The 20273-nt window shown below is 37.6% G+C and overlaps 1 protein-coding gene across 1 annotated transcript in view; it reads right to left on the minus strand.

The window, feature by feature from the left end:
- Positions 1-836: 836 nt before the first annotated feature.
- The window catches only part of OXCT1 (3-oxoacid CoA-transferase 1), a 97655-nt gene continuing 78218 nt past the window's right edge, over positions 837-20273 (minus strand). Inside the window, exons 14-17 of the mRNA XM_042804675.1 lie at positions 19670-19759; positions 13916-13996; positions 11846-11947; positions 837-4651 (exon numbers count right to left, since the gene is read on the minus strand). Of these exons, the coding sequence (XP_042660609.1) occupies positions 4616-4651; positions 11846-11947; positions 13916-13996; positions 19670-19759 (309 nt within the window). The 3' untranslated portion in view covers positions 837-4615. The remainder of the gene's footprint in view (positions 4652-11845; positions 11948-13915; positions 13997-19669; positions 19760-20273) is intronic.

The following is a 20273-nucleotide window of genomic DNA, read 5'->3' on the forward strand; positions in this document are numbered from 1 at the left end:
CTGTAACCAACTTTCTCCTCTCGTCAGAGGAAAACTTCACCTTCTACATTTGTGTGAGTGGATTTTAGAGCTGCAAGAATGGTGTATTGTCTCAGTGGCTTTGGCACTTACCTTGTACCTCCCTTCACAGGGGTGACAGACTTGGATTTTGACCACGCATATAAATTACTGAAGAGTTTAATTCCAGAGTGAATCATCAAGGTCTTTTTTCAGAGGCTAAACATTCCTCTTCACATTTATCAACCTGCTTCACAATGATATTGAAGATAAAATGATACCATGACATATTTACTCATGACCTTGTGACACGTATGGAAGGATGACCCTGCCATCCACATAGAAGCATTTTCATCACTTTTCAATCATCTACTTTATCATTCACCAGGTAGTTAATGGAATTTGTCTTCATGTGTCATCTAGTACTATTTTCAAACTGTAGCCACACACTAACACCAATGATTAATATCTCAAATGCTATCACTTCTACAGCAGTTTTAATCAAAAGGTAAAAAATCACTTATCTAAGGACTATGTATGTAGTCTATTATTTGACTTGACTGAAAACCAAGTAATTATGAAAATTAATGTGATAGTTATGTTTGAGATTGACCCAACAGAGAGCAGTGAGAAGAGAGAACATGGAGAATCCAGCTGTTCGCTGAGTTTCAAGCTTCATTATTTCTGTTTATCAAATCCTTCCACCTTCAGCCAAGGCCTTGAGTTCTATGTGTGTGCTGAGGTGTGACATGCTGGTGTGAACATGAGCTAATCTTTTACTGCTCCTAATGGCAGAACAGGACACTATGGAAAAAGGTAATAATAGACGAAACCTGAGATTTTTAGTCTTAACTTTATTGATTGTTTTGCAAATACACAGAAGGACCTTGATATTTAGTTTGCGGAGCTTAAAGTACAACTACAGTTTCTGTAAGATTTCATTTTTTTGCTTTTTCAGGGACAAAAGTCAATTAAATATAAAGTGAAATAAGTCCAATATGATAATACAGTAGAATCATCATCTTCTTCAGGACAAAGCGCATCAACTGTCCTTGTCTTGCAAAGTGCTGTCAAGCAGGAGCTGATCTCAGTGACGTCCCAATAAAACTTCATTCATACCACCAACCACCGAAGAGGAACGAGAAGCTCTCATCCCTGTAACACTGATCACTGCAACTAGTGCTCAGAGTATACCTTACCTGTGAACCACGCTTGTGTCCACAAAGAGGGAGTGCTTTAATTTCTAATCCTACTTTACATATCAATTAAAAAAGCAGAGTCACAGCTTGTTGCAATTAGCTTGTGCGGACTTGTGATGTTTTCATAACAATACCAATATTCTACCACAATATACTGTCCTCAAGATAAAAATATTCAAGTGTGACATACAGATCTTTGCACCACTGTTGTATACAGAGAGAGCCTGTTCTCCTTTCTTCCCCAGTTTTCAGCACCATATTAACTTTTGCTCTCTTGCATTAACACTGATACAAATAAGAGAAGACACAGAACTCAAATATCCAGCATGTATGACAGTCTTCAAGTAATCTTCCACACTCTTGATGAAGTGTGATCCCCAATCTGAAGACAAAAAAATAACCTGTTGCACAGACTTTAGCTGGTTATTCCTCACAACATCCCTGTGAGGTAGGAAGAAAAACATCTCCTTTTCCTGCAACAGGAGACAAGGCAGAGAGCACAAATGACATAACTCAAAACAGTAAATGGAAAATTGGAAAAGCTGAAACTCAGGAGCGCTTGGCTTCTAATTCTTTGCTTCTGAAACCAAGGTGCTGCTCCCAGACGTTATCAGGTCATTAGTCTTTTTATAGCCTTACGCTAATGACAACAATGGCTTCTGTGCGTATGCCAGCAAAGCATAGTTCTATGGCAGAAACAGCATACACCTGATGCTGCCCTCAGACACTCCTCCTGTACTTTATATATGTCAACAAATGTTCGCTGTAATTAACTAATCAGACCTACGACTAATGTAGCATAGGTAATTGCAACAGATAAACGTTTCATTTATAGATTTGTTTAAGACTTCCCCAGCTATTTAAATATATTTATTTTTTTTCTCTGTAAGTTAATAGTAACTCCCCTCCCCTGTTTTAGTTTTTATACTCCTCCCCGAAAAACAGCATCCATTCTGGCTACTCTTTACGAGAGCTCTGAGTGATGATGAACAAGATACCTTCAGAGATCACACCCATCCCCTCAGAGTAGCTGTTCACCCATCGTTGGCCCTGAAGGCAAAGATAGGCACCTTTTGCTGTGTACAGCACCATAAGGGTCAGAATTGTCACTGAAGTGTCTTTATGGGGTAGGGAAGAGGTCTCTGGGCTGCTCTATCCAAAATCAAAACTTTCATTTTGTGCTAAAAGAGAGTCAACTTTCGTTATATAGAGACTTTTAATCAGCAAAACCTCTGTGAGCAGAACTTCAGTCCACCCCCACAGCAACAGAAATGGCCAAACTTTACGAAAGTAACTTGTCTGGAATGAGTGAGTAACTTAGGGAATACACCTAAATGGAGAAAACAGGCAAAAACTAAAGCTAGGTAAAAACTAACTTGTGCTAATCTTGGGTTAAAATATCACTTTCATCAATGTAGTTTCAAGTCTTGGATGCATATTACCTATCAACCAAATTGCCTGTATATGTTTAATCATGAAATTAGCACTAGCCTTTGTGCAACATCTGTCCTTCCCCCAGACTCAAGATCAGACCTTGCCTACACATTCAGGCTACACAACGGCCTACCACCAATTATCACACACAAAGTCAAGTCATTCAATTTAGTATTATGCGAGTACTTTTCTACTAGCATAAAGGGATTTTCTTTTTTCCTTTGTGGGAAGAAGGTATTGACAAGACATTATCAAAGAATTGTTTAGAGTAAATGCAACTAAACAAAATAATCTCTAATCAAACAGTTTTACCACTATAAAACCCCTGTGTGGATCAAGACAAATTTTATAACTGACCCATGAAAGAGAAGCATTTCTTATTTTAGAAAGGAGAAATGCAGTATAAAGGCTAGTTCAGGAGCTAAATATTGCGGGAATTTCCTATATGGTTCCCTAGAAATGCATTACATTCCTTCCACAACACACACTGACTATAGTGAATACCTCATCCATCCAGTATTAGAATGCCCTTCTATACCATATCCCAACACTGCTTACTACATATATGATAGGCATATATATATATGTATATATATATACACACACATATATATATGTTTGTTTATGCATCTACATTTTACATGTTTTTTAGCCACATAATCTGCTCCAGTCCCGATGTCAGGAATTATTTTAACCGAAGTGTTTTACATGTTCCTATTTCTATGAATGACAGAAACCATTATACTTGGAGAGAACACTGTATTTTAGCAGATGCGGATTTCCAGTCAATTCATGCTCTGTATAGTAAAGGCATATGGTGCTGATTTGGGATGTCAGATCCAATGCTGTCATGTTACCTATTTGCAAAAATAACAGTAATTTTGTAATTAATAACAGGGACAGGAAGATCTTTATCAAATAGCAGAACCACTATGAGAGAAGGACTTTTTGATTGTCTCATGGCGTTCATTCTAGGTATGAGTTTGGGTTCCAAACTCTAGTTTTTGCCGAAGCCTTGATGAGCAAATGGTGCAAACTTATGGCTTTTACCTTTAACCAACTGTATTCCTTTCAGAAGAAATCTTCCAAGTACCCACAACATTCCCTCCCCTGTTTCTCTGTGTTAACACTGGAAGGACAGACCTCACTCCAGAAACAATCATTTGCCTTTGAATATGGGCTGGATGGAAGGATTGTAGCTGGAGAATAAAAGCAGTTCATGTGGGACAACTGTGCAGCTACCAGCTGTCTGCATGGGGACAGAGACTTTTTGATCTTCCTCCTTCATACCAGCCCAAGTCAAGTTTGCATGAATTAACAGAAGGGGTCAGATTTGGACTTTGGGAGGTATACGCTTCTTAATGCCAACACACACCCACACACCATGGCAAGAGGAGATACATTCAGAGCTAAGGACACAGTTATTTCCACTGGTACAGTTTTGTCACAGATTCATTAAAAGGCTCAGGAAAAGAGAAGTCCGTATTCCTGACTCTGCAGCTGCGTACATTTGCTATAAACCGCTCCTGAAAAATACCCCATACGTTTACAGCAGAATGGACATGATAAGTGCTGTAGTTTCAGAGCAATGGAGTGATTTGTAAATTTAACGACACCAGGAAAAGCATGGGTAATTGTAAGTCTTGCATGGTCATTTTCTGAATCTGTGCAAAAGATGTATTTGGCAGACAGATTACAAGGCATTTTTTTGACAGTGTTCATTAACATTATAGTATAACATTATTCACAATTTAGGGAATAAATTCACCCTTCCACTAAAATTGGTAATGTTATGAAAGTAAAATGCAATTTACTCTGATAGTCATTGACTGAGTTTAACTATCTGGAAACTACTTATAAAGCCCTTAAAAAAAAAAAAAAAAAAAAAGAGAAGGAAAATTGCAAAACAGTCATCGATTTCTCTTCACTGGGCTTCATCTGGAAAGAAGCCTTCTGGTAAGTTAAGCCCAGCCTGTATTTCACGTTTAAATCTGCCTCATAGGTATTAGTTTTGTCGAAACCTAGCAAAAAGGAGGGAAAAAACACAACAGTTGGCATACAGATATATCAGCACAACCCACCATTCACTTCCACCTCTCTCAGTTATGTGCCACTGAAGACTAGAGACATTGTTTTTATTTGAATTGGTATTTTTGCAGTATTTCAGAGAGGAACACTCCCACAACTAAATCTTCTGATGCAGGAATACAAGACGTGTGGTGCTAGTATCCCACCTCTAAACTTCATTTATTTTTAGTTAGGTTATTGACTTAACAATGCATGCAGATTAAACTTAGACAGCTGAAGCTGTACTTGCCTCTGCTAACTGCATGGTCTTCTCAGATGACTTCTGATGCCACCAGAAGGGATAGCTGAACTCAAGTGAAGCAGCTCCTCGATTATACACCATACAAGATGGCACATGAACAGAACTCAAAAATAGGCCATGTTGTAGTTAATACATCAGCTGGTAAATGGTCATAGCTTTTGTACAGTGTGGCTGCACTTGCCATGAACAGCAACAGGAGAGATAGCTGCAGATGGGCAACAGCTTCAGCCATCGCCTTCTAATCCACTTGCATTCACACATCAGTACACTGAAGGATGTAGAGGCGACAAAGCATGCCAAAGAATCTTAAACTGATGATTTCCCTTCTTTGCTCAATAGCCAAATTCATTCTGCTTTTCTTTCCCACCCATCAGGAGATAAGATGCTGCCTGTCAGTGCCAGGTCTGTGCTGAGGTAGTTAACTGAGTTTTGGAACGGGCATTAGCAGGGCATATACAATCAAATCTATACATATATTATACACATACTGTACACATAGTTGTCCTGGTTTTAGCTGCAATAGAGTTAACTGTTCTTCTCAGTAGTGACACTAGTGCTGGGCTTTGGATTCAGTATGGGATTCAGTACAAGAAGAATGCTGGTAACACACTGGTATTTCCAGCTGTTGCTGAGATTTCAAGGACTTTCCACCTCCCCGTGTCCTGCCCGTGTGCAGGTGCACAAGAATCTGGGAGGGAGCACGGCCAGAGCACCGGACCCAAACTGGCCAATGAAATATTCCATATCATGTAACGTCATGCTCAGTATATAGAGGTGGGGTGGCCAGGAAGTGGGGGGGTTCTTTCTCGCTTCCAGTATTGCAGTTTCAGGATCCTGGCTTTTCCGGGACCAGTAGCTGGGCTTCTGTTGGTGGGTGGTGAGCAATCGCATTGTGCATTACCTGCTTGTACTTTCTATTATTTTATTTTATTTTATTTTATTTTATTTTATTTTATTTTATTTTATTTTATTTTATTTTATTTTATTTTATTTTATTTTATTTTATTTTAATTATTAAACTGTTTTTATCTCAATCTATGAGTCTCCCTACCTTTACCCCTTCAATTCTCTCCCCTGTCCCCCAGGTGGGATAAGGTTAGTGAGCGGCTGCATGGTGTTTGGCTGCGAGCCAGGTTTAAACCATGACAGTAGTATATGTATATATTTGATTTGATGATTTGTTTGATGATGATATAATTTCACAGTTCTAATTTTATCTTTTTATTTAAATTTTCCTTTTTCCATTCTCATTAATTTTTGTGTGAGGACATATTTATGTATTCTACTGTTTTAATTCCATATACTTATAAAAATCAATTAGTGATATTATAAGATATAAGGCCAAAAATAAAACACTGTAAGCCTAAATAGGAAACTAGATGAGGACAGAAGGTGTAAATGGGAAAAATACAGAGAAGGCTTTGAAGAGTAGCAATGGTTAACACTTGGTTGAACCCTGACTGCAATTCTACACAAGCACCCTGAGGAAAAGATCTCCAGAGAAGATCCAAGCATCTTTAAATTAAAATCTCCTGTTCCCAGCCCTATTTAAATAGGTGCTAGGTGCCCCAGGATGAAGATCAAAAATAACTCATGTGATCTTGTTCAGGACAAAAAACAGCTCCACAGATAATCTGGCTCCTAGCTGATTAATGTGTCTCACTGAAACATCACATACTGCACCCCTTCTGCCTCCTTATCCCATCTTTTTCACTTAACAGTACTGAACAAGCATGAAAGAATTATATAAGGGCCGTTCCAAACATTAAAGCCTCTTCCTTTTTGAGTTACAAGGCTGTATTTCCTGTACCAGTTAGATTTCTACGTTATCCTTCCTCCAGCCACTATATATCATCATTTATAACCTTATGAGAATAGCCACAAAGGAAAGCTTAGTTCATGAAGAATGTGTTTACTGTATGAAATGCTAATGAAACGTTTCCAGTGGATGGAAACTGTTCATTGATTTTTCAAAGTTGTGTGTGAACTAGGATAATAAATAGATATAATAGCACAAGTGTAGAGGAGCTGGAAAAACTCTCTGAGTGGACCAGCATTCCTGGACTACTTCCAGAAATGCTTCAAAATTTCTGGCTCCAAGTGCTTACGTGCCTCACTTAATTTTGGCCTATTTCTGCCTCACCCAGGGCTGGCTCCACTGAAGTAAAGGCAAAAACTGGAGGACAAAGATAGCACCATTAAAATATGTATTCTGCAAATAATGACAAAAGGCAGTTACTGGAGGTGATTATTGTTTTTCTGATGTTGTAGATTTTGGTGCCATCAAAATCTCAAGTGTTTTGCATTTGAATGAGCATATTACGTTAAATGTAATTTCTGCACATCTGATGCTAACAGCTGGCGTTTGTGTGTACCACTATCTGCTTCAGAAAGAGTTGGATCCTCATGAGAGCTGAAGTGTCACAATGCCTGCTGATGATAACTGAGGTGGCGAGAGCTCAGTATCACTCAGAACTAGACCAAAATACAACTGTTTGCTTTAAATAAAATGTGATTAAATGAGCAGAAAAATGCTAATGTGACAAAAGAGATGGTTTGTGCTTGGAAAATAGGGAGTAGTTGAGTCTGAAATGCAGAAAGTCCCCTGAGTCCACTGCTTTAAAGCCCAGCAGAGTCAGTGATTTTGGTAATATCCTGTGCTAAAAGCACAGCATTTGGTAAGGGCTGAACGTGCTTAATGAAGACTATTTTATAGTACACAGCCACAGAGTTGACACCTTCTTACAGTACCTCCTAAGCAACACATTCTTAATATTATTCCACTTACAGAAAGAACAGTTTATCTTGGAAGCTTCAAAACACTTTGCTAACATTGAACATGTAGGTGTACTGGGAGGGGTTTGCCTGGGTAGTCCTGTACACAGTCCCTGAACTGGTGAGAGGACACACGGCCTCAGGGACTCCATGCAATTCAAGCTTGTTGACTCTCTGATTTCCAGCTCCAAACTACCTTTTTCACCTAGACAAACAGCACTATGCTTATTTCATTATGTTTCCTTATAGCAAGCAGTTCTTTAAAGGCCTGATTCTGAATGATGTTGATTCCTAGTAACTTCAAATGACCTTAACAGGTGTACAAAAGAAAGTTATTGTTCGAAAATGTAAAAATAGCCCCTCAAAGAATAAAGACAACCAGTGTTAGCATATTTGTTAAAATAATTAAAGTTGCTTATCATTTATTAAGTCCTAATTATTTGAAATTTCAGATAAGGGCAAACCGCAATTCCATCAGCTTTTATACAAAAATCTGTTCCTAATATGACTTTTGCAGTGGGGGTGATTGATCAGGGAAAAACACAACATGCATTTAAAAATGGACTCAATCCTGCAACAGCCTGTTTCCTCAAAGGAAGATGTACTTCCAGAAAATAAAACTATCCACTCTGTTATTTTGTACTCGCTGGCTTGAACTTGGACAGTCAATTTCTTTTTAAACTACCTGATATTTCCTTGGCAGATGCCTCTCTGCCTCTCCTAATCTCCATGTTATCTTTTAAAATAATTTTGTAAAACTCAGCTTTTACATTAAAAAAAGTTGGGGGAAGGATAGGGAATTTTTACCAAGGCAGACCAGAATTATTATTTTAATAATTAAATATATCTGAGAAAGTATGGCCCTCAGCCTGTTCTCTGATGGTCTCATCAACGGTATAAACCACTACAAGCCCAAACAGATTACCTGCCAAGGTGATCTATAAACTAGCCTACAGCAAAAATGATTTAAGCATACAAGATAAACCAACACTCTGTCTTCACAGCACAGTAAAATCAAGCCTGAATTGTTTATTTTTGATATGATGCTAGTGTATAATGAAGATTGTTGACTCCAAATCACATTTTCATTGATATTTTGTTGTTGCAAATGTCCTTTAGGAGATGTTTTTCCAAGTAAGTAAGCAGGCTGTGAAAATGGGACTGTATAGCCAAACGCGTCTCAAAGACAGCCATATAGACTATAGAGTTCTCCTCTCCAAAAAGGAGTAGTCTGCACGGGAAGAGATAGTTGCATATAAGGTACAGCCATCCCTTAAAATCTCACTTGTAATGAACCTAGAGAGATATTTGTTTTAGTTCAGACTATTCACTGCATTAAGCTGCTAGAAAAGGGTCAACTCCTGATTTTCCACCCATTAGGTCTGTTTCAAACTAGCAAAACATATGATGCAAAAGACCTGCTCTTTTACTGTAGCAACACAATACCACTAAAGTTCCTGTCACTGATATAAACAAGATGTCTCATTCAGTGAACATAAATAATCACAAGCACAATTGTTACTCTTGCAAAGATGCCTGAAGGCAGTCTTGAAATGTGGAAAAAAAGGACCGAGGACGCTGCTTTCTGAACAAATGCCTATTGCAACGCTCAAATCTCTACATTCTGAACTCCAAAACTAAGTGAAGAAGCCGTAGGTATTTGCGGTATCCAAAAATCAGGCTGTGAGGGGTCCAGTATTACACAACAATGACCCAATCTTGCTGTCAGAGATGTAAAAAGAAATTTTGATAAGGATCTCAATGAGAGGACCACCGGGTTGTTGTGGCCTGGAAACATCCTCTAAAGAAGTTTAAAAAAACCCAAGCTAGTGCTCTTCCATGCCATAGGTTTAATAAACAAATCACTGTGGTTCATGCTTCCCATCTGCAGTGCTACAGGGATTTCAGGTGCTTTTGGAACTACAAATCAGTAGGTAACACTGACCCCCATGCATACCTTGGCAGAGGAACATGCTTTGCAAACATTTATGCAAGCCACATGCCTTCAGTATAGGTATATGCAAGTGCATAAATGAAGCAACATCTACATCTTTCATGCCCACAGCTCCTTTAGTGCAGCTCATGATTTCACATATGACCATGGTAGCCGTACAAAGCAGGCTGCACTGGAGTTTGCCTTCAGGAGAACAAGGAAATAGTGCCTGTGAAGAGACCCTCATCCTAGCAAGACAGATTTCAGAGACCTAGACTATGGCTATGCTAAAGATTCAAAATTTATACCACTCCTTTGTAGCATTTACAGGAAAGCACTAAGGGACATTGGACAGTGCTAGTCTCTTCTTTGGTCCTAGTAGTCTTTCCCTATCATACCCACTGTGCTGCTGTAAAGCTTAATCTTGTAGCCCATCATTTTAAGATTATCACCTCTTTCTCTGAATTCTTTGGTTGCTTCTGCTTTCACTGCCTTGAACATAGGCTGCTGGACTTTACTTTGGGTAACACGTGCTCAATTAAATGCGTACATATTGGTCACTTGAACCAAACAGAAATGAACTCCTTGCAAACAAGCAGGTTTGGAACACGTAAGGACTGGTGTCTCCTGGCAACAAAAGTCCCTTCCTGTAGTCTCAGTCTATGCAAATGTTTACTAAACATGACACCTTCAAATTCATCATTAAGTTAATCCCCAAATTAAATATGCAAGAACAAAATAAAGTGACTGACTGCAATAGATACAAATCTACAAGGTCATATTTATGTTTTAATTTTGGATGCTAGCTGTCTGACAGGCTGAGCAGCCAAAGAAAAAGAGGTCCTGACATTATCAAAGTTTTTAAAAATTTAATTTTTTTTTCCTAAATCAGTCATAAAAGGAATGAATAATTTATTTTGCACACAGAATTACTGAATATGGAAGGTTGTTCTAACTGTAAATTAAAAAATAATAATGGCTTCCATAAAATGTTACATGGAAAATTAATAATGAAGGAAATTGGTTTTTTAGCAGTTTCCTGCACTCAGCAGTTGCAGGTCACTCGTCTTTAACCAAACAATTTTTCTCAGATAAATTAATGTATTTTCAGAAGTGAACAGTTCTTTGCTTAAAATATTTAAAACTCCACAACAAAAATATACACTGTCGTATTTAGTTATCAAAAATGCTCTCTTATGGGCACAGGAAATGAATGAAATTCCACAGGCTCACTGCTCAGAAAGTTTTACTTACTGCCAATAGCATGCTCAAAGCTTTAATAAGAAGCTCTTTCACATACTAACTGCTATGCAATCTTTCAATTATGTGCCCTAGCCCTGCCATGAAACTCTGCAGAGGAAGAGAATTGCACTTCATTACCAAATATTCCCCAACTATTGTTACAGCCGAATTTGTACACCGTCATACTCGCTGTCCTCACCAAAGGACAGCTGACCTGACTCAAAAGACTTCACACACAGAAGAAAAGATTTTGTAATGTGCTTGTAGGAGAAGGCCATGAAGAAACTGTATGTTATCAACCACATATATGCAATCAGCTACAATCTAGTGCACTACAGCTTTCCATTAATAAGCCAGTTTTGTGTTAGCATTAATAAGTCTTGAATGAAGGTGCAGGTTAAAGGGCAGTGACTTCTGGATTAATGCAGAGCATAAATTTCATTCGTACAAGGCAATGGGAATGAAAAAGCAAAGATATCAACAGTAAAGCATTTAATTGATTAGCACTAGTAACACAGAGGGGACACGTGTAGTCACCCCTATTGAGAAGACTCACTAAATATACCATGAAAACTTAGCAACAGAGAGTTAGGTAAACTAACTTATACAACGGAAAAATAAATATTCATCCACCTCTCAAGTATGAATCAGCTCCCCTCTTCAAGGCATCATAAAAGCTCTCTCTCCACATTGTCCTTTTATTCTTAGTCATTTCTCAATCTCCTCTGTTTTTCCTAGCTTCTAAAGCTTCCAATATAGTCACACTAGATTAGCCCTAAATTATTTTCTTATTTTCATTGCAAATCCCACAGGTAAACTATCCAGTCCTCACCTACAAGGAGGAAACTTACTGTGTCTGCAAGTCTTCATGTGACAAGTATTTGTGGAAAATACTTGCTCTGACACCAGACTAACTAAGTTTGTAAAATGACTTACTGTGAAGTCACAGCCAGTGCTTTTCTTGACATCATCCACTGTCAGTCCTTCCCAGATTTCCACAAGGGTCAATCCCTTCTTCTTGTCCACATCAAACACAGCCTGTCAGGTACAAATAGCACATAATCAATTTTTTATTATCAAAGCAGAAAATGAGGATGTAAGTCATAAGATTGTACAAAACAATATGATGAAATAGGTCGCATCCCCTCAGCAACAAAAGATGCCATTATTAATTGGTTTCACTTTTCACTTTTCTGACTGACCAGTAAAGACTTCTGCTACATTTATTTGTACCTGAATGATCTAAAATATGGGATGTGTTACTTTTGTAGAAAAAAAATGCAACTGTTTTTCGTTGTATGAAATGAGGACCATGCCTCTTGCTCCAGTCTGGTGAGAATTGGGAACACCAAAGGAAAAGGATAAGATGTTCTTTGCTGCAAGACAATGCTCACCAAGAGATCATGAAGGAAAACAGAAAGATGAAATGTCTCCCTCATTCTTGTATTTCATCTTAAGGCCAGTAGAGAGGTACAGACTGGTTGATCACCTTCACCAGATTATAAGCTTCTCCAACAGTTATTGCACACCCAGTGCAAATTTTGGTATTTTCCGAAGCTAGTAATGAAAGACAAGATTTCTTTTATTTTTAATAGAAAGACTGTGAGGAAGTGGCTGAAGGAGCAAAGACTGTTCTTTCTGATGTCTTCACAAGATAGGCTTTCCACTTCCAAGGCTCACAAGCACATCAAATAAAAACACCTGTAAAACAATGTGCACTTTAATGGTGCCTACCAGAGGGAGATACACAAGTTGCAAGCTAGTTGCCAGGGAAACCATAAAGTCGATAGTAACTTTCCTTAAAAAAAAAAAAAAGTCAGTAACAAAAGACCAGTGACGATTGAACTTGAAATGAAAGTGAAGTCTTAAACTCAAAACAAGTGCACTAAAGCTCATCTGTCCTCTAGGCACATGAGACTGATTTATGGGACTGAAAAACGATAGCTCCTCTAAGTCTTAAAAGAGAAGCTGGGCATAAGGAACATACACACTAGGAAGCTAGCGTGGAAACATAATTTGCAACACTGTCTAAGTACTGTTGTACATTTGTGTCATCTCCTAATCAAGCAATCAGATCTGGCAAGTGGTGACTCTTAGAGAAATTTCTGCTTGTTTATTTTCTATCAGTCCTTGTTCACTATCATTTTTTTATACTTTACATTTGTATGTGACCAGTTAGTAGAAGATTGGGAAAACTTCCACATTTCCATTTATTTTCCATTATTTTATGGAAGAAACCCCTTTAAATTACAGTAGCAATATACCACCAGGAGAAAGCAAATTCTACATCAGCACCTTTGATGCATTCTACTTAGTATGATAGATGGCTCACAGAAGGACTACTCTAAGCCCTTAAAAACATAAACACTGATAATAAAAGGAGTATGATTATAGCAAAAACCTTAAGTCACTTATCCTTTGCTGAAAAGATCCACTAATGTACTTTGAGCACGAGCAATGTCAGATGCTCAAATGTACTTGCACTGGAGAGTAAATTGCCTCACAAATGGAATCAAGTAAGGACAAAAGAACTAAATCCCTGCTACAGCTACTGGTTGTGCTTCTCTGAAAGAGTCTGTAGTATTCACCAAGGAAGATGCCAATTGTCTGACATATACACACTACACAGTTGTTGTTCTGCTGGAAAAAATGAGCTGTGATGACAGCTGTATTTGAGGATTTGCATCCCACACAGTGAATTTTCAGGAATACTTTGGGAAAATAAGGAAATACACACTTTGCATACTTCTCATGCATGACATCTTCGTTCTGAAGGTGTCTATGAGTACAGTCCAGTATGCCAGACATCAATGGTGAAAGTTTTAAGAGGAAAAATATGAGCCCCCAGACCTCTGGGACTGAACTCCAAGGGAATCTTTGCCCTTCATTGTCAACAGGTACCAAATATATTCTTATTTTTTACTAAGCTTCATTACTTTTACTGACTGTCCATTCTTAGGGTTAGTGGAGGAAAGCATTGGCAAGGATTCAAGAAAAGTACTTTACCTTCTCTGTAATGATGCGGTTTACACATTGTTTTCCAGTAAGTGGTAAATTGCACTTTTCCAAGATTTTATGGACATTGCCCTGTGTTTAAAAATATACAGACAAATATTAATTTTCAAAACGAACACATTTTACTCAGAATTCACATACATACATAAAAGTCATAGCTGTAGCCATGCACTGTTACTGAAACATTCATTGTACTCAGAACATTCTTTGAATTAACTTCTATGGTGTAGGAGGGACCTCGTACAGAAGGGCGAGACCAGAGTGACGACCCAGCACCGATGCGATGAAAGTCGTTCTCCTTTATTTGCCCGAATAGCGCCAAGACACACAGAGCCAGACGGTCACGCGCTCTTTGCTATACAATCTGTTGGCTAAAGGCACTGATCCCGCCCCCGGGAGTGCTGTGACAGGACAGCATCGTTAGCACGTGTGTACAAACTAAATCTACTTTGTGGTTAGTGTACCCAGGCATTCAACAGGAAGGAAGCACCAGCTTGACTTCCTCATTCTTGCCCTTCCAGGTGACCTCAAGGGCAGGATTATCACGTGGCAGTTTTCTGCTCAGAGACCCAGCCTGGACTGTCCAAACCCTGTAGGATCAGTGCATGACCCTGATCCCCAAGAAATCCTACCACACTATGGCAGATTACAGCTTTGGCAATTTGGGACAGTTACTATTTAAATCCCACATACAGGGAGATGACTAATAAGAATCTCACTGTATTGAGTGGGCTCCTGAGTTTAGAAGTTCTGCATACTTCTGCTTAGTAATTTGTCTTTCCTGCTGCAATGTGAGGATAAGAGATACATGGGACCTCAGTGATGTTACATAAAAGGGTAAAAATTAGGGAAAGGCATTGCAGGCATGACATTTCTCTGTTTTATACTTTGTCACAAACAGTATGTGCAAGACACACAAGCATTTCAAATCCCCAGGGCTCAAGTACATAGTCATGCTCTGAAAATAGTAAATCCAGTTTATTTACCCACACTGAATTCCTATTCCCTCCATCTCTCCAAGAAAGCCCAGAAGCAGACTAAGAGATGAGTGCAATATGCTTATCCTGAAGTGTTACACAGAAGTTACATTATCTGTTTTAGACAGAACAAATTAGCATGCAAATATTGTAGAAAATAATGTATATACAGAAAATAAGATTTACTTGAAGGCACTTCCTTTTCTGGGGCATCAAACGCCAGCTACTCTAAATCCTAGGAAAAATATTACCTAATGAGAAGACATAGCTTCTGACCTGAAGCTGGGTAAGTAAGGTTTGGGTGGTGAGTTTTTGGAGTTTTTTCCTTCTCCTCCCCCTCCTTCCCCCCCCCACTTTTTTTTTTTTTCTTTCTTTTTTCGTTCAATTTTTTTAATAGGCATTCACTAATGGCTTTAGATCCTGTTGAATGCAAGCTGCAAGAGCTCTGAATGGATATAAAAGCGATGGATCACTACATTTTTAGTCAGTATTTGTAGGCGTTTTACAGAGGTAGCATTAAGTGCACATTTCTCCCATTATCACATGCTTTTATTTTTTATCTAATTATCAATTTTCAGTTATGCATTTCAAAACTCTCAGAGTATTACATGTCTCATTTAACCATGTGAACGCAATACTTTTAACATTTACAATCATCAGTTTGCCTTAAGGTTTAATATAAACCAGGCACCATCTTTCAGCCAGTTTGAATCCTGAGTGATAGCAAAATGAGCAATCCACGTGCTTCTGAATTTATCTTTTTCTGCAAATAATTATTTCTTCATTCTAATTTTAATTTTACTGGTAAGATCCGTATCTGGTATCAAGGCAACTACTCTGATGAAACTCACTCACTCATGTTATGAAAATAATGACTTGAGATAGCGTTACTTTCAACTGATCTACCTATACCTTGTCTATCTTGAGGACCTTCCTGCACACTTTAAGAGACAAGATTAATCTGTGCTGTTTGTACTATCTTCAGTAACATATCAGGTATACTTTTCATCCTTATGAAATGAAGTGTCTCTTCTTGGTACCCAGTTGAGACTGAAATAGATGGACTTGCAGAGGTGACAGCTTGAATGGCCCCTGTGACCCTCAGAACTGATATATTCCAGCTTCATAACACTTGAGTTGAAGATTATTGTATTACCAGTTAGCATTAAAGGCGACTTTTGGAAGACATTCATCAGGGCACTATCAGAATAGGAATCAAAATGGAACCACATGAATCTTTACCATCTGAGTTTATATGGGATTTGTTCAGATAAAGGAAAAGACTGTTGTGTAGATATGTAAAACCTTAAGGTGTTTCAGTCTGCTTTAAGTAAAAAAATTCTGTCGTTAAAGAACAAAAATGCCCTTAATCTTCCACAACACATTCAAATCAAAACTATTCACAATGATAGAAAGGACTCTTCAATTCAGTGCTCCGAGTTTCAGATACGTCCAAATCAAGTGCTTAAAACTAGTTTCCATTCTATTTTTCTGAATGGTGTAGACAACTCATTTCACAACATGGAACAATTACCAGCCATTACTCTACTATGTTTTGCAAAACATGTCAATGATGGTATAGGGGTAAGAACTTGACTTTTATTTCTCTTAGGCAGTATTTAGCAGATTAGGCAAAGATGCCCAGTGACTGTTTAGAGATTAAATAACAACCTTACACTCTATTATTTTTCTTTATGGTTACAAAAAAGTAATCTGGCAAAAAATACATTAAGAAATACTGTAACGAATTAGACTTAAGGTCCGTTTGCCAAGTGTCTCACAGAGGCTTAAGCATATGGAGCAAAAATTGAGTCACCACCCACAGATATGTCCTCCTGGTTCCTGACATGCTGTGACATATAGATTTCCTGAACTACAGACTGCTTCTGGGCAATGTTATTTAATTGTCACTGATGAACTTAACTTCATAAAACAGTTTAGTCACTTTCGTACAGACTTAATTCTTTAAGTTTCTGCATCATCCTGCCGATCATCCACAACTTCATTAGCTGGCTGTGAAAAATGGTTCTTGCTGTTTTAAACATGCTGATTGCTAATTTCAGTTTGCTACCCCTACTTCTTTTATAAGGCAGTGACTAGCCATTCTGCATCCATCTTCTCCATGCTCTTATTATTTGTGTATTTCCATGTTACCCTTCCCCAATAGTGCTTCTTCAGCTGAAGAGTTTTCTACAAATCTCATTTCATGTTCTGTCATCTTTCTTCTGTACCTTTTGGTTTTCATTACATGTAAAAATTTAAATAATAAAAAATGTAAATAATTTGAAGCAGAGTGTATTTAGTTTCATTTGTAAGGTACTGCATATCAGAGTTTAAAAAGAGGAAAATTCTTTGAGTATTTATTTGAGTGTTAAGACAGATACTAGTTTCACCCTCATAATTAAGTGTAAATTAGGTTTGGCCTGAACTGCAAAGACTCAACCTACTGCAATGATTAAAAACTGCAATGTGTACTGAAAGGGGAATGAACTTTTAAACTCCTAGAAAACTTATTTTAATGTTTAATGAGCAATTACTACTATGCTAAAAAACTTGAAAAGTATTAAAAGATTCTTCACAAGATCACAAATCAGACAAAACTGACTGCAAGAACTACCTATTACAGCAACTCTTGGATATGTCCATTGAAGGTACTGCATAAATGCCATGCCTTCCACTGTATTTCCATCCATCACATCTTGACTGCTGTTGATTTACAGGAGACTATGGCATCTAATGATAGATTTCTTATTATTTATTTGGAGAATAAGATGCCAAAAATGTCCCAATACTAAAAAGCCATCGGATACAACAGGCCATCAGATACAACAGATGGTCACAGTACGTGCAGACATTTCTTTCACTCAGTAGCACACTGGGCTTTGGGCAGGATGAAAGAGTGCTCCTCTGATGCAAAGATATAAATAAATTAAGTTTGTGAGAAGATTTTTGTTGTAAAGAATTAAAAAGCCATGTATATAAAATTAGCTCTGCAAGAAGCAGTAAACCCATTAAAAGGCTTCCAACTTCCAGAACTGGTCTCATGGGTCCTATATTTGCTTGTGTATTAAAAAAAAAAAAAAAAAAAAAGAAGAGGAGCATCTGAAAACTCTAACAGCAGCTTTTGATTTCCATACATTAGACTTCCATATTTCATCATCTTCACTTTTAAGCAAATAAGAAGTAGTAGTAGGAAGACCCCAAAAAGAGGGGTAAGAGGAAAGAGTGCCAAGAATACCCTCCATTTTGAAATACGAATAAAATGAAAAATCATGTACATAGTTTAGTTTTGCAGTGCCTTCTTAAAGAAGCAGTAGAAATAATTTATGAAAGCCTATAACTGGCTCCCTAGAAGTGCACACCAGGCATCTCATAAGAGCCCAAATTCTGTATACATATGCCAAAATATGTAAGTTCATGCCTGAACCGTTTGTAACAGTGAACCTATCCATGTTTCCATCTTTTCCAGGTTTCAGTACTCCTATTGACAAAAAAACAACATGCAAACAACTTCCAAACACTGTACTGAAAAAAGATCTTGGTAATAGTATCTTTAAGAGAAAAACTGGCATGAATAATTATACTGTGTGTGGACTCTGAGCCTTAACCAAATTCCACAGTAATAGAAATTTAGCACAAATATTTATTCAGATCACATAAACACCTGAAGTATGTGTCCGAGCAAATAGATAATTACATATCCAATTCCTGGGAAGCTGTGATAGGGATGTGAGTCATATAGATGAATTTACTTTGTACTTTTGTTTACTTATTTACATAGGTGCTTACAAAAACTATTGGGTCAGACTCAGCCTTGTTACTGAAAATGTGCCCCTTGAGATCACAGCTTAGTATAAATTGTGAAACTGCTGTATTTTTCAAAATTTGTATTTTTAAAGGGAAAATTTATTCTTCAAATCGCATGGAAAAAGCAGAAAATATATTTAGCTTTAATGTTCACATATTTACTATAGTTTACCATGCAAATTCCTTATGCTTGCAGTTATGCATTCTGACAGGTATATTCTCTTGAACAATACACAACTAATTCTTATTGCAGACATACAACAAATTTGGAATAACAGAAACACAGAAATTAAAAGTTCATTTTTAAGCATTCGGTGTAGTTCCCTGAAAATAGAGATTTTGGTCCTACAGTACATTTTTCTCATAGTTTGAACAGTCTGGATTTAGAAGTTTCAAATGACAAGCTTTCTATGACCTTCTGTGGGAGACCGTTTATAAAACTCCCTCCTCAAAGAAGTCTCTGAATTAACCTCTATCACATAATAATGTAAGGCAGCCAGCATTTCATTATGCCAAAAAGATCTATTCTACTAAGCTGTCAGTACCAGTTTGACTGGCAACTTCAAAGGTAAATATCTTTCCATCATAAGAAGTATCTAACCATGGGAAACCTAATTTTTCAAATTATTCTGAGGCGAAGAGTAAAACCTCTGGGGTAGCATTTACTGTAGCTCTGGCAATTGCCACTCTCATTAAATTTGCATGAAGTAACTAAAACATGTGTGCAGCTTTTAAACATCAAGTTAATATTTCATTTTTTTTTTCCCATGGTGAATGATTCACTTACAAGAGGAAAGGAACCATACTAACTTAGTCCCCTGCTGCACCTAATAACTAACAGCAAAACTGTCAAAGCCCCCTAAAGTAGCAGAATGAATGTAAGATGTCTTTCTACATTTTTCTTCTTTTTTTTTTGGTACAACACAAAACACTTATTTAGAAAGAAGCAGCAGAGCCTTACCTTGGCTGAGTGCTCCATGGTGACAACCACTTTGGTCTGCGCACTGGATACCAGGTCCATGGCACCCCCCATTCCTTTCACCATCTTACCCTATAATTAAATTTTTAATAGAAATGTAATATTTTTACCATTAAAAAAAAAAAAAAAAGAGAGAGAATATATTGGCTGCAATGACAGCACAAGCTATTCATCTTTTCTTACATAGAAAGCCCATCTATTTCATCACTACTGTATTCAAATGCTAACAGAATTTCACCAGAGCAAAGCAGCTGTCTGTATGATGTAAATAAGGGAATAATAATGAGTTGAATAAGGATCCACTGCCATGGCTGCTGGCCTTGCATGTAACTTAAATCTGAGTAGTATCACTAGATTAATGGAAGCCTGGACACTGAGGAGCAATTAATTTAGTTCCAATGGTTCTGACATTAGAAAAGCAGTGTTCATTCTCCTGATAGAAATGTTATTAGTTCCTCAAAAGAAACCTTTGCTTATGAAATGTAGTAACAAGAACATCTAAATGCTCTCCACCTGCCAGTTTAGAAAGCCATGATTCGCATCATTGTATTAGCACAAACCAATTTTTTTGTTCTATTCCAGATAT

Source organism: Tyto alba, unplaced genomic scaffold (assembly GCF_018691265.1).
Source record: "Tyto alba isolate M040663 unplaced genomic scaffold, T.alba_DEE_v4.0 Super-Scaffold_42, whole genome shotgun sequence".
Lineage (NCBI taxonomy): Eukaryota > Metazoa > Chordata > Aves > Strigiformes > Tytonidae > Tyto > Tyto alba.